Here is a 24,367-nt window from a genome sequence, read left to right on the forward strand (position 1 = left end):
AGTAAAGAGAAGTTTTCTTTATTTTGTTTCCAAAGCAAAGGGTCATTCTCATGTCTTCCTGTATTTTAAATGAACATAAATATTTCTATTCCTGACAAAGCCTGCTCAGAGGCCACTGGAAACTCAGTGACAAACGCCTCAGTCTGGCACTCAAGGCCTTTTCCAACTTGCTCCTCAACTGTATTTCAAGCTTCATCTCTTTCCTCTTACACACTCTCAGGTGCTCTCCAGCTTCTGGTCCTTTGCTCATGCTGTTCCTGTCTCCATCTGGGTCTCCAACTGTTGAAATCCCATCGTGTCTTTAGTTTCCATCCAAAATACCACTTTCTTCTCACAGAAAGTCTCCCATCCATCCTTACCCTTAACATTTGTGGGGATGTATTAAATCCCCTCTAAAACTTCAGAGTAGCTAAACTGGTCTCAGTTATCCTTCTCTTTCTTTTTTTTCCTCCAGCCCATTGCCATCAGCCTGCACTTACTGAGCCACCGTAATAGTCAAAAAAATATCTGCTGGACAGTGTCTGAGTGAGTGGCTTGTATTCCAGGCCCATCTTCCTACGCATTAAGGGGGTTGGAGACAGGACTGGGGCCTCAGTTCCTTTTCCATCCGCCCCAGCTCAACTTTAGAAGTCCCGCCGGCGTTAATCACAGCTTTCCTGTCACCATAGCGACGGGTGGGGCGAGAAAGCAAAGCTTCCCTTTGGAACTACATCTCCCATCATGCACCTTGACCCCCCAGGGTGCCGGGCTTAGCCTGCGGCCTGAGACCAGGGCCGCCCACCAGGAGCCGGGAGGGTTGGGGATGAGGAGCAAATCACAGCGGGGCGGCCTCGTTCCAGGTCCACCGCGGAGGTCGCGGCCCCCGATAACCTAGCAGGCCTCTCAGGCGCCGGCCTGTCCTCGACACTGCCACATCGGGCCTAACATGGCCGCTCGTGCTGGGTCCTCCTGGATGCACAGAGAGCCGGGCCGAGGTCCGGGCCAGGGACATCTCCCAGCATTCCTCGCGGGCGTGGCGTGGGTTCCTTCCCCGTTCTCCAGGTCCCGCGAGAGGGAGACCCTTGGGCTTTGAGGTGAGACCCGAAGTTCCGCGGGCCAGGGCTATGGGGGGCTGGGCGGGGTTATCCCTGACAGTGATCCACCGGCCTCCCAGGGTAGCAAGGTATTGAGGGGGCGCGTTGAAGGGACACCTGCTACACGGCCTGCTTTCTAGGAAGTCCTTTGGATTCAGGACATCAGCAGCACTGGAAGGAGTCTAACTGGAGACCCGTCACTGTTGTTGAGCTTCGAAACATCAGAGACACACGGGCCATCCATCACAGAGGCAGGAAGAAAGGGCTCCCAACAGAGTGCACTGTGACTGTGTACGCCTCTTAAGTTCTTCTGGTGTGGGCGCGGGGGCGGGAAGGGTGTCTTTGGGAGCTCAGCCAATGTTTGTTGATTGACTGATTGCAGGGAGCATGGCCCAGGGCCTGATTGAAGTGGAGCGAAAGTTCATTCCCGGGCCTGGCACAGAGGAGAGGCTGCAGGAGTTGGGGGCCGTCCTGGAGCACCGGGTCACTTTCCGAGACAGCTACTATGACACCCCTGAGCTGAGCCTCATGCGGGCTGACCACTGGCTGCGGCAGCGAGAGGGTAGTGGATGGGAGTTCAAATGTCCCGGAGCAACAAGTGTCTCCGGCCCCCACACTGAGTACATGGAACTCACAGCTGAGCCTGCAATTGTGGCCCAGCTCTGTGAGGTACTGGGAGCTGAGGTCCTGGGGGCTGGAGGTGTGGCTGCCTCGCTGGGCCCGCTGGGGCTTCAAGAAGTAGCTAGTTTTGTGACTAAGCGGAGTGCCTGGAAACTGGTGCTATCTGGAGCTGATGAAGAGGAGCCACCGCTCAGGGTGGACCTGGATACAGCCGACTTTGGCTACGCTGTGGGTGAGGTAGAGGCCCTGGTGCACAAAGAGGCTGAAGTCCCAACCGCTCTAAAGAAGATCCACAGCCTCAGCAGCATGCTCGGTGAGGGACACAGGCCCTTCTGTGCTTCCCTTGTTCCTCTTCTGGACGTACCCACTGGACCAGTTGGTGGGGAGGGTCTTGAGTCTATTTCTGTAAGGGGAATTATTTTTAGCAATTTTCTAGAGGACTCAGTTTGCTTAGGGCTCAATCAAATCTGGTTTCCTCTTTTGCAATAGCTGTCTAACCTGGATTGAACCCTTCCATGTGTCCCTAATCTACCCCAGTCATTTAGTTTTTACACCTCTAACCACTCCAGATGTCCTTCAGTTCCATTTGTCAGCTCTCTCTTCAATCTTTCCCTCCATCCTTCCTTCCCCTCAACTCCTGTCCTCTCATTTTCACAACCAAATCCTCATTTAATTTGTCCTGCTGGCCTGAGTAAAGGGCAAGAATGTTTTGTTTATATGGTAGACGGTGGGACAGGTGTTGGCAGATTTGATTTTCTGTTTCCAGGCTTAGCTCCCTTGTAGACAGTTCATCCACACGAGTGTAGGGCTGTGCATCCTTACAGCCCTGGAATGCTGTTCTTGCCTCCTCAGCAGACATACAGCCAGCTCCCTGCTATCTGCCCAGCATGCTGCCAGGCACTAGCAATCAGACACTGGCTTATCGTGACTCCACGCCACAGAGGCTAGAATTCTCTGGGAATCCCACCCCATGACTGTAGCTGCTTTCTCTTCTTTCTACACTCCCTTGGTGTCTCTCTCTTTGTGCATCTCTGCATGCGCTTCATTACCAAGCTAATGAGCTTTGGCCTGCCTTGATGGGCTGTAATCTCGATTGGGGAGCAGGAGCAGTCACTCACTGAAATGAGTCGCTGTTGAGGCACCTTCTGTCTTCATGGTGCCCCAGTGCCTCTCCACCACTTCTCCGTGCTGGAGGAGAAGCGCAGGCTTGGCTTCCGCGGTCCACTCCTGCTTGAAGTGGCCCTTTTAGTCCCCACTTGCCCAGGCCAGTCGGGGAGTGGGCTGGTGGGTAAGAGAAGCTGGTTGGATGGCATTCAGAATCCTAGTGCTGCCTTGGAAACAACTCTGGGGTCCAGCTGCATGGGCAGGGAGAGTCAAAGCATTTGTGGCTGTCTGGTTCTCGCCTCATTCTCCTTTTGCCTTTAGGTGTACCAGCACAGGAGACTGCACCTGCCAAGCTGATTGTGTACCTACAGCGCTTCCGGCCTCAGGACTATCAGTGCCTGCTCGAAGTGTATGGCTCCAGAGAGAAGCCAGAGGGGACTAAAGATCCGGACATGAGACTGGGCTAGGGTGTCACTTCCTCAGTGGGGACGAGAGCTCTGGGTCTAATGAAGGTCCTTCCTGGGCTCACTGTGCTTCTTCTCTGGCTTCCCTTCCCACAGTGACGCCCTTCTCCAGCTCCGCCTGTTCCTTCACCCTACCCTCAGCTGTCCTTCCTGGAGCCCTCCCTGGCTGCCTCCTCTCCCTCATCCGTCAGATGCAATCTGTGGGCCGCCCCTCTCCCCTGGCCGCTAAGCAGCCTCCATTGATTTCCGCTCGTGTTTATAGGATTTCCACTTAGCCGTGATCAGTAGTTAAGCACAGGAAAATCCCTTGCCACCCCCCTCCCTTGGTCGATGCCATTGATTCTGCCAGCGGCTCCTAAACCGCCTTACAGCTGAGTTAGAGATGAGGCGAGGCAGCAGGGATTTCCCTGCCCCAGGGTTGGGGGAATAGCAGCAGGTTGGGGAAATGGGTGGGAATCTCTGTTAGAAATCTAGGAGTTCTGGTTTGATGTTGCCACTGTGCCCTGCTCTGGCCCAGAGGGTACAGTGTCTCCTGTGGAAATCTGGGGGCAGACTGGCTCCCCAACCCGGAGAGTGGTAAAAAAGAAAACCCTCATGGCAAGGTACATACTTCCTGTGTAAGCAGGCTTTCCCCTGGCTGTTAGTCACGTACGTTTTCTACCTCAAATATGGCTTTCCCCCCTATAGCTTTATTGGGACTTTGTTGGGATTTCATTATTTGTGGGGTTAGGGGGCAGCCCCCAGTTTTTGCAGTGGCAAGCACAGGACCAGAGCGCCACCTGCTGGTCACCCTCCAGCATTGGCTCCAAGTAGTTGGGGCCCCCAGGGTTTGGGGACACAGGAGGATTTCAGGTTGTGAGTGGAAGATGAGTTACTGCCACGTCTCCACAGGCAAGTTGTTCACCTCAAAGATTTCCTGCACCGACTGGCCAAAGTGGTTGTAAGTGAGGCGCAGCTTCAGCCGCAAGGGGGCCTAGGAATAGGAGAGCGGAGACCAGGGTCAGCACCAATGACTCCACCCTTCCCTGGGTCTTAGCCTCAAGGGGCTCCTGCAGCTCACCTTATTAGGATTGAGGATTCTGAGGAGCTGGGTCATCGGAAGGCCACCCTGAGCTGGAACTGTGTCTCCACTGGGGGCCTGTAGCTGCAGCTGGAAACTCTGAACAGAGGTTGGACAGAGCATAGTAAGGCAGGCTGGGCTCAGGCAACCCCTCCACACCCAAAAGTTTTAGAGCCACTTCCCATAACTCCCCAAGCGCCCACCTCTGCACATCACTCCCTTCTCATCTCCTCTCCCCCACCCACCTCCTCCATGTAGTGGCTTTTTCTCCTGGAGTACCCAGGGCATCTCTTAATCCTGGTCTTCTACAAACCTTGGGCACAGCAGCCTGGCAGATGAAGTGGGTGACATCACCCCCTGAGTCGTTGGTCGCAGTGACAGTGATCAACAGCAAAGCAGGAGTCTCAGGGGGTCGAACGAAAGACAGATTCAGCTGCAGTCCTTTGCGCTCAAACACTCTGAGATTTGGGATGGGAGCTAGAGTTGGGGAAGAGAATTAGCTCAGTGTGTAGGCTGAAGAGAATGAGTTTATTCATGCATTCAGTAAAAATTAAATGAGTACCCGCTGGGTGCAGGGCACTGCTTGAGATGTTAGTGACAGAGTGGACAAGAAGTTGAGGTCCCTGCTGGGGCTTATAGTCTAGTGGGGGGAGAGAAGCAATACACCAGAAAACAAGATAACCAGGGACTGTAATTGGTGCTTGGAAGGAAATAAACTATTGTCAGAATAACTGGGAGCAACTAACTTAAACAGGAGTGGTGGGGGAAGGCAGCCAACATTTCCGCTGAGACCTGAAGAGAGAATGAGCCAGTTGTCTGATGTGCTGGGGAAAGAACTTTCCACGTGAAAAGAATATGAACACCAAGGGCCTGAGGAGTTGGGAGGGGCCAGTGGAACAGGTAGTGAGAGAGCACATGAGGTGGGCAGGGAGGAAGCAGGGCCAGAAGCCAGGAAAGAAGTATGGAACAAAGCAAGATACTGAAGGGTGTCCAGGAGGAGACTGGCATGATCTAATGAACCCTTGTACTAAGACAGGGATGTGATGGGGACACATAGCAGGAAAGATCGTACCCAAACCTCAGTCCTTGGCTTAGAAAGGGAAGCAGCCCATTTCCACCACCCCTTCTTTAAGATGTCTCCCCTTTGCTGAGGCTTACCCGCGGGTGGGGGAGCACAGGGAAGGTCAAGGAGGTGTATTAAAGCGCCTCCTGGGGTGGGGTCCAGAGGGGGAGGGTGCTGAGCATCCCCAGAAGGGCCATCCAGGAGATCTAACAGATCCAAGAGCTTTGAGGCCTGGGGGAAAGGGCAGAAGGGTCAGGGTTGGGTATGGAAGCTGGACCATGCTCGTCCCTGGGGCTCCTGCCTCCTCACCTGGGGCTCTGTGGGGACAGCAGCTGTTTCCAAAAGCCGGGCTGCTGCTTTGCTTTCCTTTGCTTCCTCATCACCCTGAGGGCCACCTCGCTCCACAAGAGGCATCTTTTCTAGGATGGCAGCCCTGAGAGGACAGAATGCAGGTGTCACCCTCTGGGGAGACCCTGGGCTTTTCAGAAGAGGTGTGAGGGAAGAGGGGCAAGAACATGGAGGGTCAGAAGTGCCCCTCCGATTTCCTAGGATGGCACACTGTTGCTGGATTTCAGACAAACAAGGAGGGTGGGAAGCCCACTTAGCTTCAATGAACTGTGGGTGGGAGGCTCTGACTGTGGATGAGGAAGGACACAGGTGAGGATGAGGCTCTCGGACCCAGAAAGGGACACTGGGGAACGGGCAAGGGTTTGGGTCCCCACCATGGCAGAGTGGCGCTCGCACCTCATGTGGTCGTACTTCCGGAAGAGAGTGTTGTACTCCACCGCCCGCTGCTGCAGCTCCACGTCCTGGCAGCTCCCGTAGATGGACACCACCTGGCGGATGCGGCTGGGCCACAGGGAGCCATGTGAGTGGGGACGGCAGTCTGCCCGGCCCTTCACCTCCAGGATGCGGCAGAGAAGGAAGGGTCCCCACAGGGCAGGAAGATACCCACAATACTTGTCTCAAAAAGAAGAACCTAAGGACTTGGGAAGTGGGCTGGGGTGGGCGGGCAATCGAACTGTGGGCCCAGAGAGGTCAGAAACTGGAAGGGGCATCTCTCACCGGAGGCACCAAGAAGAGGCTCTGTGGGAGGGGCTGGGACCCATTCTCACTTGTTGTCCCCATGCAGCCGGGTGCTGAGCTTCATGAGGGCTGTGAGGGCGTATCCTCGGGTGGCCGGCAGGGACATATGGGACTGCAGCACCCTTTCCAGCAGTGCCAACACCTCCTCTTCCTCCACCTTCCAGGGGCACACAAGGAGTGACCCTGGGGCCAGCCCTGCCTCCCCTGACCTGACCCTCCTCAGTGGACTCCCAAAGCAGGACCCACCTGAAGGGGCTCCGTTTCCTCACAGCTCCCCTCCAGCAGGAGGTCCCCGTATTCCCCGATGCACCAGGCTGCCACCTGCACCAGCGGTTGCTGCAAGGGATGAGAAACATGCTGGGCCAGAGTCTGGGTACCCTCCTCTCTTCCAGATCCTGTGACATCCCTTTAGGCAGTGCAGAGATGATGGGGTTTGGAAGGGTGGGGAGAGGGAAGGGCCTTGCCACAGGGAGCAATTACAAGAGCAGTTTTGTTAATTTGCTCGTGGCTCTGTCCTGGCTCCTGGGCTTCCTCTGCCCTCTGGTGGCCAGGCATCAGAACTACATGGCCTAGGATGGACCTAGACATTCTCTTAGTGAGGTCACTCAGAGAAAGACAAATATTATATGGTATCACTTACACGTGGAATCTAAAAAATGATACTAATGAGTCTATATACAAAACAGAAATAGAAGAGACTTAGAAAACAACCTTATGGTTACAAAAGGGGGAAGAGTGAGAGGGATAAATTAGGAGTATCAGATTAACAGATAAACTTTACTATACATAAAAAAGATAAGCAACAAGAATTTACTGTAGAGCACAGGGAACTATATTCAATATTTTGTAATAACCTATAATGGAAACTAATCTGAAAAAAAAAATAACTGAATCACTTTGCTATATACCTGAAACTAACACAATATTATAAATCAACTATATTTCAACTTAAAAAAAACACTAGAATAAAATTCAGAAAGTAATGCAAAGAAGTTCAAAATTATACAAATAGCTCATATACCTTAATACCAAAAAACAGGCAACCCAATCAAAAAATGGGCAGAAGACTAAATACACATCTCTCTGAAGAAGACATACAGATGGCCAACAAACACATGAAAAGATGCTCAACATCACTAATTCTTAGGGAAATGCAAATCAAAACTACAATGAGATATCATCTCACCCAAGCCAGAATGGCTATCATTAAAAAGACTACAAATGATAAGCGCTAGAGAGGGTGTGGAGAAAAGGAACCCTTCTACACTGTTGGTGGGAATGTAAATTGGTGCAGCCACTATGGAGGACAGTATGGCAGCTCCTTAAAAAAGTAAAAATAGACTTACTTTATGATCCAGCAATCCCACTCCTGGGCATATACCCAAAAAAAGTTAATAATTTAAAAAGACACATGCACCCCAATGTTCATAGTAGCACTATTTACAATAGCCAAAACATGGAAACAACCCAAATATTCATCAACAGTTGACTGGATAAAGAAGTGATATATATATATGTGTGTATATATATATATATATACACACACATACATACACACACACACATACATACACAATGGAATATAAGTGAAGTAAGCAAGAAAGAGAAAGAAAAATACCAAATATCATTCATACGTGGAATCTAAAAAAAACAACAACAGACAAATGAACATATTTACAAAACAGAAACAGAAACAGACTCACAGACATAGAAAAGAAACTTACGGTTATCAGTGGGGAAGAGGGTGGGAAGGGATAAATTGGGAGTTTGAGATTTGCAGATACTGACTGGTATATATAAAATAGATAAACAAGGTTATACTGTATAGCACAGGGAACTATATTTGATATCTTGTAGTAGCTTACAGTGAAAAAGAATATGAAAATGAATATATGTATATTCATGTATGACCAAAGCATTGTGCTGTACACCAGAAATTGACACAACATTGTAAACTGACTATACTTTAATGAAAAAACAAAAAGAAAAGAATAAAATAATGCCATTTGCAGCAACATGGATGGACCTGGAGATCGTCATTCTAAGTGAAGAAAGCCAGAAAGAGAAAGAAAAATGCTATATGATATCACTTATATGTGGAATCTAAAAAAAAAGACACAAATGAACTACTTATTTATAACTTGGATGATTGATTTTCTGAATATGTATAAGCATATCTGACTGTCCTTTATGATTGGATTACTTCATTCTGTTGATTCTTTGTCGGTTGGCTTTATTCCCTTGATAACTATGTAAGTTTAAAAAGCTAAAGCTCTAACAACATTGTAAAATGACTATTACTCAATAAAAAAATGTTAAAAAAAAAATAAAAAAGCTATGAATTACCAAAAAAAAAAAAAAGCCAAAGCTCTAACCTGTTCTTAGAAACAATCAACAGTACATATATGAAAATTTTAAAATGAAAAAGAAAGAAAGAAAAAAAGAATAAATATACACACAAAAAATGTCTGGAAGGCTGTACCCTACAGTGTTCACAGGGTTATCTTTGGGTGGTGGTGGTGGAATTGTAAGTAGTTTTATTTTACTTTTTTGGTGTATTTGCTTTCCAGTATTTTTGCATTTTTCTGTAATAAATATATAATATTTTACTGTAATAAAAAACAAAAGCAAGCTAAAAAATGCCAAAAAAGAGTATGAAAAAGAATATATACATATGTATAACTGAATCACTATGCTATACGCCAGAAATTAAGACAACATTGTAAACCAACTATACTCCAATAAACAAATACATGAAAAAAAAATTTTTTAAGCTGAAAAAAAAAAGTAAGGCAACCCCCCCCCCCAAAACCCAAAACAAAACCACATGGCCTAACCACAAGAGGTGCAGTGAGGATGGAGAAGTGAGGTGGTCCCTCCGTTGAGGAAGGGTGGGTGGTTCCTGCTCACCCTACTTAAGTAATATGGAAAGGGGGCTATAGATACTGGCTGGCATCTGTGAATTCACTCAGCATTCAAGGTAATAATAAAACCTAATACAAGCAGAAAGAGCTTTTGTCTATCTTATGTGATCAAGACAGCTCCAGGAGGTAGGCAGAGCAGAATGCTGAGTACACCTAGTGTGAAGAAAGTTAAGTGAGTCATCTGTGGTTGCACAGACAGCAGGTATCAGTGCCAGACAGAAGTCCAGAAGTTCTAACTACAAACAGGACTCTGTCCTTGAGTCTCTCCTCCACTAAGTAAAGAGCCGTGACCCTGAGAGAAAAATAGTTGGGAATCAGGTGTAGGGAATAGGTGGCCCAGGAAGGGCTGGGAGGGTCGGGCAGCCCCAGGCTGGTGGTGGGAGCAGTACCTGGGAGATGTCCTCGGCCAGGGCGCTGTAGAGGCGGCGCACAGAGTAGGCGTGGAGCTCCTGGGCGCCCCCGATCAGCTGAGTCAGGTTGGCTACCGCGTCATCCCGTACATAGGTGCCCGCCTGGAGGGGTGAACATGGCCGTGTCAGGGTGGTGAACCCTGCCTGCTCCCACCCAGCTCTCGGCCCAGGCCCTGCCTCACCGTCGTCAGCACACGCAAGATGGTGTCTATGTGCCACCGCTTGGTTGGGGCAAACCTAGGGGACATATGGCTCTTCAGTCCTGGTGCTGACCCTCCTCAGACTCCACCCTCTCTGCCTCCTGGGCACCTGTCCCCTTACCTGTCTGCCGCCAGCAGAATGCCCGAGGCACAGTCAGCTCGTAGATCAGGGGGGCAGGACTCCAGAAAGCCCTGTAACTCTTGTGTCATGGCTCGTACGTTGGCACTGTTCACCAGAGCCAGGCTCAATTCCAGGGCCCGCCTGGCAGGAGAGACGGGTGCTGATACGAGGCAGCCTGGGTTCCCGCCATGACATGCCTCAGGCCCCCTCTTCCCAAAGCACCTGTCTCCTTAGGCTCCTTTCTCCAGCTGCTCTGAGCTGGTCTGGGTCTTGGCCCCCAGGCCCTTGGCTCTGCTCACCGGCTGAGGGAGGCGTCAGGTTCCCGCAGACATTCCACCACGGTGGGCCGGTGCCGCTGTACAGCACTGTGGTCCGACTGCACCAGCCGCAGCAAGGATGTCAGCGCTACGTACCTGGCCCAAGTAGGAGAGGCCCTGTCACGCTGTGGCCGTCAGCCCCCTCCCCGCCCCATCCTGCCCTGGGTATAGGAATCAGAGGCAGGTGAATTGGGGGACTCTGGAAGGAGGGCATAGCCCCCCAGACATCTGGGTCTATTACCTAATGTTCCTGTCACTGTTGAGCAGGAAGCGGCCAAGAATGTTGACAGCTAGAACCTACAAGAGGCAGAGCAGAGGCTGGGGACAGTCAGGGGAGGAGCAACCCGCTCATTCAGGACTGGGGACTGCATGGCACAGGGTGACAGGGGTGGGGAGAAGAAACCAATGAAAAGGACCTGTCCGTCTGTCTGGGGCGGGTGGGAGGAGCCCCAGGGGGAGGGGCATATGGGATGGTACCCGCAGGCCGGCTGCAGAGCGGATGTCCATGATGGTGAACACTGTCTCAAACAGGACCGCATTGCCTGCATTTCGGCTGGTATCTGTGTTTGTGGCTACCTGTGTGGGTAGGAGAGAAGATGCAGGGGGTCTGTCCTCTGCTCAGGTCTCTGGAAAGTGTCTACCATGTCATCCCTCAACCATCTAAGTTCCCTGAGGCCCAACTATGTACTAGCAGCTATTGCACTGAGACAGAATGTGTCCCTGTCTTCAGGGAGATCATGGTCTAGGGGGAAATGAAGATGAGATCTTATGGCCACCGCATGGTGAGCGGGCATGTGAGGGATGCCCAGGGCTGGTGGGATCACAGAGCAACACACCTAACAAGCGCCCCCGCCCCTACCTGGGCCAGCAAGTCATTCATGATCTCACTGCTCTCCTCGTGGTTCCGGCCCAAAATCCGAAGCAAACGAAGTATCTGGACCTGAAATTGGGTTAAAGGCTGAAAGGTGGTGGTGGTGGTGGGATGGTTCTTAGGGTAAGGAGTCACAGAGCAGAGGAGAAAAATCCAGCATTGAGAACGTTGTGAGGGGTTCAGCTGATTCTCTAGAGACTCCCTGCCCCTCCCCCACCTCCACTGGTCCTTTGGGCCCTGCAAGAGGGGATCAGAGGTGTGTGAGGCCAGGAGATTTGGGGACAGGCTTTTAAAGTAAACTGGTACCAAAGTGGATTTTTTGACCTTAGGGCATCCTCCTCCCCATACTGGTTCTGGGATGGCCTGGGAAGTCCATACCTGCCACCCTCCTGCCCAAGACACTGACTAAGCCAAAGCATTCCCTGGGAGGTGACCACAGGCCATGGGCTTACTTAGCTTTTTGTTCCAGGGATACGGCAGGGAAGGGTCAGCCCACCTGCAGAAAGGGGTCGCTGACTCCAGAAATGCTGTGTTCTGTGGAGTATGTCGTCGTCACCAGAGTCCGTAGGATCTGCACCAGCTGGGGCACCACCTGGAGGGAGGGCACAGCCGGATCTGGGCCTTCTTCCTAATCCTTTCAACCTTCAGCCCCATCCCAACCCCACTGTCCCCCTCTGTCTGTTCCGGGGCCGTCCCTTTACCAGCCCACCTTTCGAAAGTGCTTGAGGGCCGCAGGGCTTCGTTCACAGAGTTCCGTGATCAGCGTGATGGTGCCCAGCAGGATGCCTGAGGTAAGGTGGGGTGGAGGGGGGAGGGGTGAATGGTGCGCCGGGCACAGGAGTCTACTGCGCGCATGCGTATGTGCACGGCTGCGTGTGCTAGTGCGCACATGCTACCCTTCTCCTAGGAGCTGGCGTTTCCGTCCCGTTTTTCTCTTCTGTCCATAGCCAGAGCTCAGACAGGGGATGAGGAGCCCTGTGACCATACCGTGGTGGCGTTCGTGCAGCAGTTGGGCACAGGGTGGGAGGAAGATGTTGGAGAGCTCAGGGACCTTCCGGATCATGTGTACTGCAGTCAGAACAGCCTGCAAAGGTCAGGGGACTCAGAGGGTGCTGGGGTCAGTCTGCTAGGATGGACCTTCCCAACCTCCACCATGTGGCAGAGAGGGGACAGCTTCTGGAGAGGCAAGTGCCTCAAGTCTTGCTATCTCACCTTCTTGCGCACATAGGGGCTGGGCTGCAGGAGCAGTTTCTCCACTTCATTGGCCAGGTCCCGACACATCTCAGCAGAGCCCATGGTGCTTAGAGTGCACAGGGCCAGACCTTGTACGGCCTGAATCCCCTGGCTCAGGTCACTGCAGAGTTTTGGGTAGTTGGTCAGTCAAGCTTCTGAGAGACCCAGTCCTTCCCAGTACCTACAGCAGGCAACCCCCTGGGATTTCCCAGTTCCCCACTCTCCCATCTCCCTGATTCCAAGTGCTTCCCAGAACCCTCTCACTTCTTGATGCTGTTCGTAATGAGCAGGTGGGCATCCTGCCTCTCATCCAGTAGAAGCATGGCCCCCAGGTAGCCCACCCTCTTGTCTGTGAACCTGGGGGAGGCGATCAGTTTCAGGCACTCCATCTATAGGGAAGGGGGCAGACCAGGAAGGGGCAGGGGTGAAACTGGAGGCACTAACATCCCTTTTCTTTCTTTCTCCTTAACACCAGATTAACCCGTTGGGGCAGCATATCCCATCACCCTCCCTTCAACAAGAGAGGTTTAGGAGATTCAATCAGTGGGTAGTTTCAAGGAAACAGGAGGATGGAAGGAGGGGGAGGTGCCCTGAATGGCGCTGGCCAGAGAGTGAAGGGTCAGTCCAACCGATGACCAGGTGGTGTAATGGGGAAGGTCTGTGGTGCACTCTGTGAGGACTCAGGAACTTTGTAGAATAAAGAAATTGGGGCACAAACAGGTGAGGGGGTCTGAAACCGTGCGCCACCAGCTTCTCTCATCAAACTCAGAAGGGAGGTGTCCCTGCCCAGTACCTGTCCAAAGTGGGCGGGGTAGCCTAACATGTGGACGTAGAGAAGTTTGGCCAGCTGGCAGTGCCTGTGCAGAGGGTCCCCATCGCGGAAGGAGGCCCGGATGTGGGCGCACTCTTTTTGGATCACCTCCCGCTCCTGGGCCTGGGTCTTGGCCTCACGAATCTCCTGGATTAGTTCTCGAAGTTTCAACGAGGTTGCCACCATCCTGAGGGGCAGAGCCCAGGAACGGAGAGAGCTTTAACCCTCTGGCCGGCAGCCCAGGGTTGCCCTGTACCAAGATCCTGAGGGCTTGGGTCCCACAGCTACCCTAACATTTAGCCTACATTTACATTTCCCCACGTGGGTCTCCAAACTGTGCCACTGCACAACGCCAGAGGAGATCCCTACTACGCATGCGTCTCTGCCCCACCCGGCGGCCCATTGCTACAGAGCAAGCGCCAGAACCCCGCCTATTTATTCACCACCCGGTCGCCTCCACCTGGTTTCCCATCCCTAGTTCAGCCATTCCCTTCCTCTTAGGGCTTTGCGCGATTTCTTCTGCGGAATTCCAACCCCCCTGCCCCCGTTCACAACTCGGCGGCCTCATCTTCCCCACAGCAGGACGCCAGCCATAACGTCTGCCTTACCTGGCTCCAGTCTCAACTCCGCTCCTCTCCCCCCGGCGCTTCCTGGTACAAGCCCCGTCGGGGGTTGGTCCTTGGTCTGGTTCTTCCCTTTCCCCGCCCCCATCACGAGACCCCGCCCCTCCTGGGCCGTCCTGCTGAGCAGTCTTGAATCCTCTGAGCTCAGGCCTCTGGGCTTTGGAGTTTAGGAGAAGCTCTTAACTACTTAGGGGCGGCGAGATTGTATATAACAGGCCTGGGGGTCCTCAAGAGGGCTCCTCCACCCGGAGAGCCTCAGAGAGCTTGGGTTTGAAGCCATCGCACCCCAAAGGAGAGGACAATTCCCCCCCCTTTTTTGAACTTTTTTATTAATATATTTTTTTTTTGTTTAATTTCTTTGTATTTTTTTCCTGCAAGACTTGGTGTTGGCGGCACTGTTGTAGTTTATCTTCAATCCCAAATTCCATGAAATAGAAATCAGAAGTAAAGGTTGAGAGGGGAGGAAGGAGGGAGGCAGGCCAAGGAGCAAACAGTTTGACTAGAAAAAAGAAGAGGTTGTATGTGGTGGGCATTCCCAGGCAAGGCCATTCCTTGAGGGAGGGGGTTGGCAGGCAGCTTGCCTTTGCCTCATGCAGGGGAGGGAGGAAAGATCCTCTGGGGACCAGACAGTCCCCTCCTTCCTAGGGCTTCCTGCCCCCAGGGGAAAAGCTAGTACCGGGGATCAGTCACCACCTCAAACAGGGCTCTCCACCCACCTCACACCCCTGGTTGACTCACACCTCTGCCCTGCCTGGAAAGTGTATGAGAGATTGGCTTCCTTTGATCCCCTCCTTCTGTTGTTTTCCCATTTCACAAGATTCCGATATGATCGGGCAAGGGATGTAATCCAATTAGAGACTACTAAACAACTTCTTCAGCCCTGTAAGTTCCTATTACTTTGTTCAGTCTCCAGAATTGCCTCCCCCCACCCCCACTGCCAGAGTTGGGGAGTGAGGTCCTTGCTCAGCTGCTTCTAACCCTCTGCAGTAGAAATGTCTTCTTCAGGCCCCTTAGAAATTTAATCAAAGGCCACAAGTGAGTCCAGACCAACCAAATAAACTTTTAGGGGGAGAGAGAGAAGGGTTGGAGAGGTCGGGGGTGGGCTTGGCCACATGGGACATTTTCTTTCCTTTACACATTGCTCTTGACATGCCGTGCCACCCTAGGGGGTGGGACGAGGGGCTGGCTATTGAGGAAAGAAAGAGGGAGAAGATTCTGGGGGCACTTGGATTTTTCATTCCCCTTATTTCCTTCAGGGAAGGATGGAGTTAGGCAAGACCCTAGCTCAGTGCTTGGAGGTGAGATAGGATCCTCCAGAGTCGGAGATGGAGGCTGCACCCTCTCCAGCTTTTCCACGAGGCCTCAAGAGGGATACCAGGCCCCTTGGGTCAGGGAGTCACAGCAGCTCGGCCAGTGCCTTGCCCAGTATAGTCTTCTCCAGTATATAGTATACCCCTCTCAATTTTCTTCTTCCTTTTCACTCAGCTTCCAGGAGACTCCTCAGGACACCAAACCCCCACCCTCATCAAAGTTCAGGTCTAAAGAAAAGGTGGGGAGGGGGCAATGGTCTGACTTAGAATTGTGTGTCTCAGAGAAGAGACTCTGAGCGAGAAAAGCCCTTCGTATGTAAACAATCTAGAGAGAGAAGGGGTGGATGGGGACGGGAATGAGGACGACAGAGAAGAAGCCAGAGGAAATGAGAGAATCTGAAAGGAGGAAGGGAAAGAGAAAGCAAGAGATAGAAACCGAGGGGGGCAGAAAACAAAGCAAAGGGAGAAGAGAAAGAAAGATAGGAGAAAAAACAACCAGGAGTAGGAAAAGAGAAAAAGGCAGGTCAGAGGAGTGAAGAGGCAGCGACCGAAGCCAGAACTAGGCCAGGAAGGAGCCTCAGGTGAGGAGCTGGGAGAACAGGAACGCCAGGCTGAGGTCCAGGAGGGCCACGGCTCCCACCACCAGCGGGTTGGCAGCTCCCTAGAGAGATGCAGAAAATGCAATCTCAGTGCCTGAGGACCAGTTCCAGCAACGTGTCCCAACTTCCTGCCCTGACTGAGGTGGCAAAGTGGAAGCGTCCCAGGCACCTCTCCTTAGAGGCCAGAGCAGGGAAATCTCCAGTCTTTGCTTTGGATTGCAAAACACCACTCTGCTCCCAGGCAGAGCCCTGCCTTCTCTCTGGTGCGCTCAAGTCACCCCTTTCTCCCTCCTCCCTCCCCTCCCATCCCCTTCCTCCAGCACGTGGCCCAGGCAGAAGGTGCCTGGCCTTAGTAGCAGACGTTGGCAGCAGCCGCCTTTACTGCAGTGAAGCAGAGAGGGATGAAGGGGTGAGGATGTGGTTGCTAGGAAACAGGAGAAGGCCTGGAGTCCAATCAGAGTCGAGGGTTTGGGGGAAACTCCGCCCCTCCCTGTTTTCTGCCTTCTTCTCTTATTTCCCTTCTTCCCAGGAGAGGGAGGGAGAGTCAGGGTAGGGAGGGAACAAGCTTTTCCCTTTTTATTTCTGGGCACCAAAGAGAGAAAGTGTGGAGGTGGGTTGGGGGTGGAGTAGGAAACTGGGAGCTGGAAATGATATGAAAGGGGAACAGGGAAAGATGTTCTAGCTCTATTGTTAATTATTAGTTTGTAACCTTGGTGAGTTACTTTTTAAGTGCTCTGGGCCTCAGTTCCCACATGTGTCAAATGAGGGAGTTGGACATGAAGGTCTTTAAGGTTTTTTCCAGCTTGCAAGTTCTCTATTTTTTTGAGAGGGGATATGGTCTAAGACTGGGCAGGCAGAGAAGAAGCTGAGTGTTAATCAAAGCCCCTCAGGGGATTAGAGAGAGGTCTGGACAGGATGAGAGGCCAGGCTTTGAGAAGAGGGGCTAGGAAAGAGCAGAGTCCCAAAGGACACCAGGGGAGGGAGGGTCTCTCTCACCGGCTGGGCGGGCCTTTCAGTTGCGGCAGGCTCCTCAACCTCTTCCACCAGGCACCCAGCTTCCGGACTCCTCGAAGACAGGCCCCTCAGGACTGGGGAGGTCATGGGCTCTGGTTCTGAGCCTCCTGGGGTCCTCAGCGGAGGCAAGGGTTCTTCATCCTCCCCCTCCTCCTCTCGAAGACTCCCGGAACTGTCACTGCAGCCTCCGAGGAGCGGGGAGCCATCTCTGGGCTCTGGCCCCTGCAGCCCAGCCTCATCCTCGGCCTCATAGCCAGCTAGTTCCTCTGCCTGTTCACCGGGCCCCCCCCACTCCTCAGGCCAAGCTTTGGGGCTGGAGAAGGGACCCCGGTCCCCTCTAGAAGGCAGTGGGCTCCGGCAGGCAGGGAGTCGCCAGGGTTGGCGGGAGGACACAGGACTGCTGGGCAGTTCTGGGGAGCCTTCTGAGGGGGTCAGTCCATTCTCGTACACCCCAGGGCTGTCCTCATCCAAGGGCTCTGTGTCGGAACCTTCTGAGTCCTGCCTGGGTCTGCGGCCTGGGGCAGGGACAGCTGAGAATCAGAGAGGCCTAACTGGCTGCAAAAGCTACAGCTTTATCCTCATCTCTCAGGACCTCCCAGGACTCTGGTATCCCCAGGTTTATAGCTCTCATTGTCAGATCCCAATCCCCTAGTCCTTAGTACCTTATTTCATAAATTCCCACTTCCACTTCCCAAATAACTGGGCCTGGCCCCCACCCTTGTCCCCTTAGACCCTCATACCCTGGCTTTTCCCATCCCCAGTCCCCTTCAGGGATTCTCTTCCCCTTTCCCCATGCCTGAGCCCCTCCAGCTCCCCAGGAGCCACCCCCAGCCCTTCACTGCCCCAGGCTGCCCGTGCCTCACCTGGGGCCTCCAACATGGGTTGCAGGTCTTGGGCTATCAGTTTGGCCATTCGAGCTGCCTCCACAGCCTTCTCGGCGACGCTGCTGGCTGCCACTGCCTTTAGAAGGGCGTCTGCTGCCCTGTCGGGTTCCAGGGACAGGATCTTAACAGACCTGCTCCAGCCCTTGGGCCCATGTCCCCACCACATCACATCCTCCAGATCTGAGCTCATCTCTGGAGTCCTCACCCTTGCTCACACTCTGCCAGCTGCTCCCCTCCCCTTCCCCAGCCTGGCAGGGCAGCTGGCCTTCTGTTTCCTCTCCTAGACCTGGGCTGTGCCTGCTCTCATCACACCCTCCTGCTCCTCTTGCACCCTTTCCACCATTCTGTCCTGTAGTAACACTTCCCTTCCTCCAGCTGCAGGGGCCAGGCCCTCCCCGCTGCCCTCAACTGTGTTATTCTGGTCCTGTCCTGCTCCCTCCCAGTGACAAATCAGGCTTCACTCTCTTAGCACATCTCTCTGCAGCTACACCTACTTGGTGCTCACAAGCTATGCCTCTTTGCTGTGTTGGTACCTCCTATTACGAGAATTTCCCATCTTGCTTTTCTTCAGCCATTTCTGTTATCAAATTGTTCTCCCTGCCCCTGGTCACTGCTACTGCCCCCTGACCCCTCCTCCTTTTTGAGCGCTAGACCTGGAATAAGGTGGATCTCCCCTTTCTGCTACTATCAGTTTCCTCCCCCTGCTAATGTGCATGCTTTTTCACCATTGTGATTATACCTTCTGGGTGAGTTCTAAGTCCCCCTTCCATCCCGCCCTGCTCCTTAGTTACAGGTAACCTTGAAGCATTATGAATCCTTTCCCCTCTGTTGTTTCCCAGTTCTCCCTCTGATGTCAGGTGCATTCTCAATTTTCCCTTCCCTTTTACCCTTTGCTGTTAATCATAGATGCCTTGTAATTATTACATTAGTTCTGTAATTCTGACTGAAGGTGGGGCATCAAGGATCAGAGGTAGAGGTAATCAGATTGCCATGGGCTTGAATGGATCAAGCAAGACTCCTGGCTCCCTCTGGCCCTGGGCCTATTTTATCTAGCCTAGGAAGGCAGTCTGGATGTGGGGGTAGGGAGAAGGGTGATGGTGTCCCCTGTAGCTTTAGGTCCACTTCCTCCTTATATACCTTGGGAAATAGGGTCAGCCTCTTCCCCTCAAACCTAGTGGGTCAAGGACCTTTAGAGCCAGTTTGAGTGCTCTCTGATAACCTGGCTCTTCTGTCTTAGTGCATTCAGGGTTTAGGGCAGTGGATGAAGATCATAGTTTTGTGAGTTCTATTGGCTGCCAAGAAATTGCAACATTGAAAGGGCTGGCTTGCATTTTTGAGTTTGAAGGGTATGGATGATCAAGGCCCAGTCAGTAGACCCAGTCTGTGCTCAGGCATCAGGCCAGGCTCAGGCTACCTGGCAGAGGCACCTGCTGCTGAGGCTCTGCTGTTTCCATGGCAGCCAGCAGCCAATCAGGTTTGCCAGGCCTGTTGCTGGGGAGACCAACCAGCCTCCTCCCACTGCCTGATCCTCCTGACTACTGAGATCGGTTTTTCCTGCACATGCCCACTCCTCATCTAGCCTAAAGTGCTCCCTGGTGTTCTGCCCTCCCCCTTCCCTGGCTTAGGGCCCTGGACTCTAACCACTCAGACACTCAGATATATCTACAAATAGATATTTTCTGGTTCAAGCATCTCCTCTGAATATGATCTGTTCATGCATACACACACACAAATACACACACACAAACACACACACACAAACCCCTTGTCACCCATTATACAAACTCTCTGAAGCATATTTGGATATATCTTGACCTTTGATCCTCTGAAACACTCTCAAATTCAAACAAGATTCTTCAACTGTGCCCTCCTCTTTGAAGAAAATCCAATGTAGAAAAATTCCCATGCATAAATTGTGTAAATCAGGGGCCTGTGAATCTCATTACAAATGGATTTTTGGCTTTCTTTAGTTACAAGCCATATGCGGCTATTAAGCCCTTAAAATGTGGCTAGTCAAAATTGAATGATGTACTGTATGTATAAAATACAGGCTAGATTTCAAAGACTTGGCTTAAAAAGTAGGGGGAATGTAAAATATCTCCTTAATTATATTTTAGGTTGAAAAGATAATATTTTGGATATATTGGTTTAAATGAAAATATATTACTTAAATTCATCTCATCTGTTTCTTCATTTTTTTTTTCAATATGGCTACTAGAAGAATCAAAATTCTGTTTTTGGCTTGCATTATATTCATACTGGACAGTGCTGCTTTAGATAACAAGGTTCCTGATGCATGGAAATGTAATCTGATTTACAGAGAAAATTGCATTTACAGGCAAGCTTCCTCCCCTCAAACCTTTATCAGTTGGGCAAAGGGAGGCAGAGGAGACAAAGCTGATAGGAACTGTCTTTCCAGGTGGTAGATCACTGTACAAACTGGACCTCCCCAGGGCCTCAGGCTGAAATGACATGAAACTGTGGGCAGGCTGGGATGTGGTTAGGAATGCACACTCCCTGTCCTGGAGACTGGATCAGCGGCAAGAAGAGGAAGACTAGGGACATGTCTGAGTTTGAACAGGTTTCCTGGGCCGGCACAAAGCAGCGCTTTTATTGCTACTCCCACACACAACAATGACACACATCTCCACAAAAGACACTGAGACACACTTACAGTCTAACAGGGCTTCCCTCAAATACCCAGCCACCCACAGTTTACACCCACGTCCACCTGTAGCTTCAGATATAAACATCCCAAATACCCAGGGCTACAACTGCCTTGCGCTAAGCCTGCCCTTCCCCACCAGGCCCTAGGCCTGGGGTCTTGGTCCTCCTCTGGGCACCGCCCCCCTTCCCTGTCCCCAGGGTACCTTCTCCCCTTAACCCCAATTTGGCCTCTTCACCGGGTGCACACCTGGCAGCGGCGATCTCCTGACGCTGACGGGCGGCACTCACAGCTCGACGGGCGCCCTCGACAGCCCTGTCCACTTTCTCCTTGACTTTGCCCCGCCGAAGGGCCAGAGGGAGGAGGCTGCGCACGCGCCCCCCGTGCACCAACCGGTTGCGCTTGTACTTGCCCTCCTCGCGGGAGCCGTCGGGGCGGGTGGTGCGCCCGTAGCCGTGCCGCCGGTTGCCCAGCCACTCGCCCTCGTAGCGCAGCCCGTTGGAGCGCTGGCTCACGCCGTAGCCGCTGCGCCGGTCGGCGCGCCATTCGCCCGCGTACACCTCAGTGGCCGAGCCCTCAATGAGGGCGGGAGGCGCTGGGGCCGGGGGCCCGCTGGCCTCGGAGCCCGGGGGTCCTGTGCTGCCTACTTCGCTGCTCACCTCGCTGCGCAGGGAGCCCCGCTTGCTGCTCAAGGAGCTGCGGCGCCCGCCCGCCCGGAGCCCGCTGAGCAGCAGCGAGCGGCGGAAGAACCCGCCCGCCGCCGGGGTGCGCTTTCGGGTGGACGCGCCGTCCGCGTCCCCGGGCCCGGCCAGCACGAAGCCGCCCCGGGAGCCGGAGGCCGGGCTGCCTCCCTCGTCGCCGGGCAGGGGCAGGGGCGGGGGCGGCGTCGGGGGGTCGCTGTGGCCGGAGTCCAGGGAGGTGCGGCGGGGCGAGCGCAGCAGCGCCGCCTGATGGTAGGGCACACTCTGGCGCACGCCGTAGCCGTGGCGCTTCCCCGCCTGCCACTGGCCCTGGTAGGTGCCTGCGGGAGGGGCAGGAGCCGGGAGAAAGAGTCAGGACTCGCCGCTCCTTGCACTCCAGGCCCCAGGCACCCCCGCAAGCCTAAGTGTCGGGCGGGAGAGGAGGGGGCAATTGGCGTGGAGGTCAGGGAAAGGCACTAGGAGTGGGGACAGGCCAGGTTGGGTCAGAGATGGGTTAGAACAGAGGGAAGACAGGCAGGCAGCAGATCAGCGGATCTGAGCCGTGCAGGTAGACAGGGGAAAGGGGGAGGGCCGGGCAGGTTGGGGTGTGTGAAGGACAGACAGTCCAGAGGGTGTGAGGGACAGTTTGATGGGGGTGTATAGATGGCATGTGACAAGCAAAAAGAACTATGAGGGGCCAGCTGACTGGGGAAGTGTGAGGGGACAAGCAGAGCAGAGGTGTTAGGGACCGGCAGGTGGAGAGGGGACGTGTGTGGGACAGGCAGACGGAGTGTGTGAGGATCAGGTAGATGGCAGGGCGTGAGGGCAGGCAGACTGGGGAGAGGGAAAAGCAGGCAGGGGACAGACAAATGAGGAAGGCGCGCGTGATGATGAGAGGAGAAGGCGAAAAGATGGGAATGGGGCGCAAGCATATCGATGGGGAAGACGTGTAGGATAACTGCGGGGCGCGGGAGGCGTATGGCTGGGGAAGGCACACGCGGGGCAGGCCAGCGGGGAGGCGCACGCGGACGAGCAGACAGACAGTAGTGGGCAGGGACCCCGCACCTCCGTCGGAGTAGGTCTCGGTGCCGTAGCCGTCCTGGAAGCCGTCCTTCCAGAGCCCCGCGTAGCGCAGGCCGGACACGCTCTCCCACACGCCGCTGCGCCCCTTCAGCCCGCCCAGCCACTCGCCGCGGTACGTCCAGCGGCTCTTGCGCTCCACGCCCAGCCCTTCGCGCTTGCCCTGCTGCCAGTGGCCCTGGTAGCTGTGTCCGCCGGGCCCCGTGAAGACGCCCAGTGACTCGAAGCCGTGCGCCCAGCAGCCGCTGTACTCACCCTGGGCGCCGGGCCCCGTGCACACGCCGTAGCCATGTGCCCGCCCCGCCTCCCAGCCCCCCACGTAGCAGCCCCCGTCGTCAAAGTCGAACTTGCCCCCGGGGGACATGCATGTAGTTGGCGCGGCCTTAGCCCCCCGGTGGCTCAGCGCATCCTGGGGCTGGAGAGCCGGCTGGGGGCCTGGGAGCCGGGCGAGGCCTGGGGGCGGGGGCAGTTAGACCGGGGCCGGGAGGGGGGTGCCCAGCGCGGGCTTGCAGGGCCGGACCCTCATCCTGAGTGGCTGCGGAGAAAGAGGGGGGGAAGTGGCGAGCGAGGCCCCTCCTCTTTGCCCGCCGCTCCCTGGCCCAGTGGCTCCAGGGCATCAACACCGCCCCCCAACCCCCTCCCACCCCCGCCACCCTTCAGCAGCATCTTCTAGCAGCTCCTAAGCTTCGGAGGCACGGGGCTCCCCCACCCTCCATTCTTGTAAAGAGCCCCTCCTAGGGCTTGGGGTTCTAACCCCAAGCGGGAGTCCCACTTCTCCAACCTGGAACCCCAAAGTGTCGAGTGTGGATGGCAGTTTGGGGGGTCCTTAGAAGAGTAGGCCACCCGCTTCCCTGGCTGCTGTCAGGACCCCTCTGCCCTGGTCCTTTGGTTTCCCTGGCAAGGGTTGGGGGGGGGTTGAAAACGTAGAGGGGAGATGGGAGCAAGGTGGGCAAAGGGTTCGGTGGGGGAAAGGATGGGGATGGGGGAGGCTCTGCAGGGGAAAGGCGAGGGTGGGGATGGGCAGACAGGCGGAAGGGAGAGGGCAGGTTACTCACCATGTGGGCTGGGGCTCAGGCTGCCTCCCAGGCACTGCATCCATGGCTGGATACCTCCACTCCCACCTCGCCCAGACAAGCCGAGCCCCCTCCCCTTCCGGAGAGACTGCTCCAACCCAGAGAGCCAAGGTGGGGGGAGCCGCAGGAGAGAGTCCCCTCTCTCCCCTGCTGGAGGAGCAGGCGGTGGAGTGTGTGTGTGGGGGTGGGGGTGGGGGGCGCAAGGTAGTGGCAGGGGTAGGGGGAGATGAGAATAGTGCAGTGGAAAAAAATCTTCCTTGGACGGAGGCAGGGAAGAGGAGCTGGGAGCTGGATAGGAAGAGAGAGGGGGCTATCAAGAGGGGGTGTTTTTATTATTTTTTTCTTCTTATGGTTGGGAGAGGAAAAAAAATCAAAATTCTGATTCCATCCCAGCACAAATCAATGTTTGCTCCATCCCAGCATCACGGGGGAGGCTGGGCCAGGCAGATTTAAAGGGGCAGGGAGAAGAGAAGAGAGGAGAGGAGAGGGTGGGGAGCGGAGGAGACGAGGAAGAAGAGACAGTGGCGATGGTAGCGTTGGGGGGTGGGGATGTCTGGGCAGAAAAGGATGGATGCCTGCTAAACCTGGGATGAGGGAGGAGGAGAGTAGAGAGGAGAATGAGAGGCACGGAGACCCCCAGGGTGGAAAGAAACCCTGGGATGCGGGCAGGGAGTGGGGTGAGGCTGAGGGGATGGGAGAGGAGCCAGGGGGAGGAGACTGAGCTGAAGATGGGGAGGCTGGGGGACGCCGAAGCCAGCTGGGGGAGGAGAGATGCTGGTGAGGCCGAGAGAGGGCGAGAGGAATACAAAGAAAGAGGTGCAGGGGTGAGAGCTAAGGCAGGGGTGGGGGTGTGTGTGGGGGGGAGATATTGTCGGAGAGGGAGAAAGGGAGGGAGACCCATTCTGGGGCTTGTGAGGGATGGCAAGGAGGAGAGAAGCAGGGGCAGAGGACAAGGAGAAGAAATAGATATGGAGACAGAGTGAAATAAGGGTTGTGAAGGGAGGGAGAAAGCTCTCCATACGGAGGACGGACTTGGGCAGAGACATCTAGGCAAGAAGAGCCCAAGCAGGGGCTGGGGGGC

The 24,367-nt window shown here is 54.1% G+C and overlaps 3 protein-coding genes across 5 annotated transcripts; 1 reads left to right on the forward strand and 2 right to left on the reverse strand.

The window, feature by feature from the left end:
- Positions 1-719: 719 nt before the first annotated feature.
- On the forward strand, positions 720-5,053 carry THTPA (thiamine triphosphatase). 3 transcript variants are annotated; one of them, XM_014552096.2, is made up of 4 exons: positions 722-1,073; positions 1,214-1,364; positions 1,456-2,007; positions 3,120-5,053. In XM_014552096.2, the coding sequence occupies exons 3-4, from the start codon at positions 1,461-1,463 to the stop codon at positions 3,263-3,265; spliced, it is 693 nt and encodes a 230-aa protein (XP_014407582.1). In that variant the 5' UTR covers positions 722-1,073; positions 1,214-1,364; positions 1,456-1,460; the 3' UTR covers positions 3,266-5,053. The 3 variants fall into 3 exon arrangements, with proteins under 3 accessions (XP_006172855.1, XP_014407582.1, XP_032337626.1); XM_006172793.3 differs by lacking the exon at positions 1,214-1,364 and having other exon boundaries at positions 720-1,073; XM_032481735.1 differs by lacking the exon at positions 722-1,073 and having other exon boundaries at positions 1,193-1,364.
- AP1G2 (adaptor related protein complex 1 subunit gamma 2) lies at positions 3,932-14,099 on the reverse strand. Its single transcript, XM_006172794.3, has 22 exons — positions 13,967-14,099; positions 13,341-13,545; positions 12,812-12,936; positions 12,527-12,668; positions 12,302-12,398; positions 12,024-12,100; positions 11,811-11,906; positions 11,303-11,383; positions 10,921-11,019; positions 10,685-10,740; positions 10,426-10,539; positions 10,127-10,267; positions 9,988-10,042; positions 9,785-9,907; positions 6,718-6,807; positions 6,501-6,628; positions 6,130-6,234; positions 5,695-5,818; positions 5,481-5,616; positions 4,636-4,799; positions 4,323-4,421; positions 3,932-4,235 (listed from the first exon to the last, which is right to left on the reverse strand). Exons 2-22 carry the CDS (start codon positions 13,542-13,544, stop codon positions 4,134-4,136), a joined length of 2,358 nt encoding a protein of 785 aa, XP_006172856.1. The 5' UTR covers position 13,545; positions 13,967-14,099; the 3' UTR covers positions 3,932-4,133.
- Positions 14,100-14,303: 204 nt separating this feature from the next.
- JPH4 (junctophilin 4) lies at positions 14,304-23,479 on the reverse strand. Its single transcript, XM_032481734.1, is given in 7 exon segments — positions 14,304-15,952; positions 16,887-17,419; positions 17,768-17,886; positions 20,703-21,474; positions 22,199-22,569; positions 22,571-22,748; positions 23,269-23,479. Coding segments are annotated over 6 exon segments (1,890 nt in total). The 5' UTR covers positions 22,582-22,748; positions 23,269-23,479; the 3' UTR covers positions 14,304-15,868.
- Positions 23,480-24,367: the final 888 nt, after the last annotated feature.

This window comes from Camelus ferus, chromosome 6 (assembly GCF_009834535.1).
Source record: "Camelus ferus isolate YT-003-E chromosome 6, BCGSAC_Cfer_1.0, whole genome shotgun sequence".
Lineage (NCBI taxonomy): Eukaryota > Metazoa > Chordata > Mammalia > Artiodactyla > Camelidae > Camelus > Camelus ferus.

Coding starts and splice junctions, on each gene's coding strand:
- THTPA (XM_006172793.3), top strand. CDS start 1,461: ATGGCCCAGGGCCTGATTGAAGTGGAGCGAAAGTTCATTCCCGGGCCT. Junction 2,008..3,119: donor CAGCCTCAGCAGCATGCTCG/GTGAGGGACACA, acceptor TTTTGCCTTTAG/GTGTACCAGCACAGGAGACT.
- AP1G2 (XM_006172794.3), bottom strand. CDS start 13,544: ATGGTGGCAACCTCGTTGAAACTTCGAGAACTAATCCAGGAGATTCGT. Junction 12,937..13,340: donor ACCCCGCCCACTTTGGACAG/GTACTGGGCAGG, acceptor CCTTCCCTATAG/ATGGAGTGCCTGAAACTGAT. Junction 10,741..10,920: donor GCTCTGCAGCCGGCCTGCGG/GTACCATCCCAT, acceptor TGCCTCTTGTAG/GTTCTAGCTGTCAACATTCT.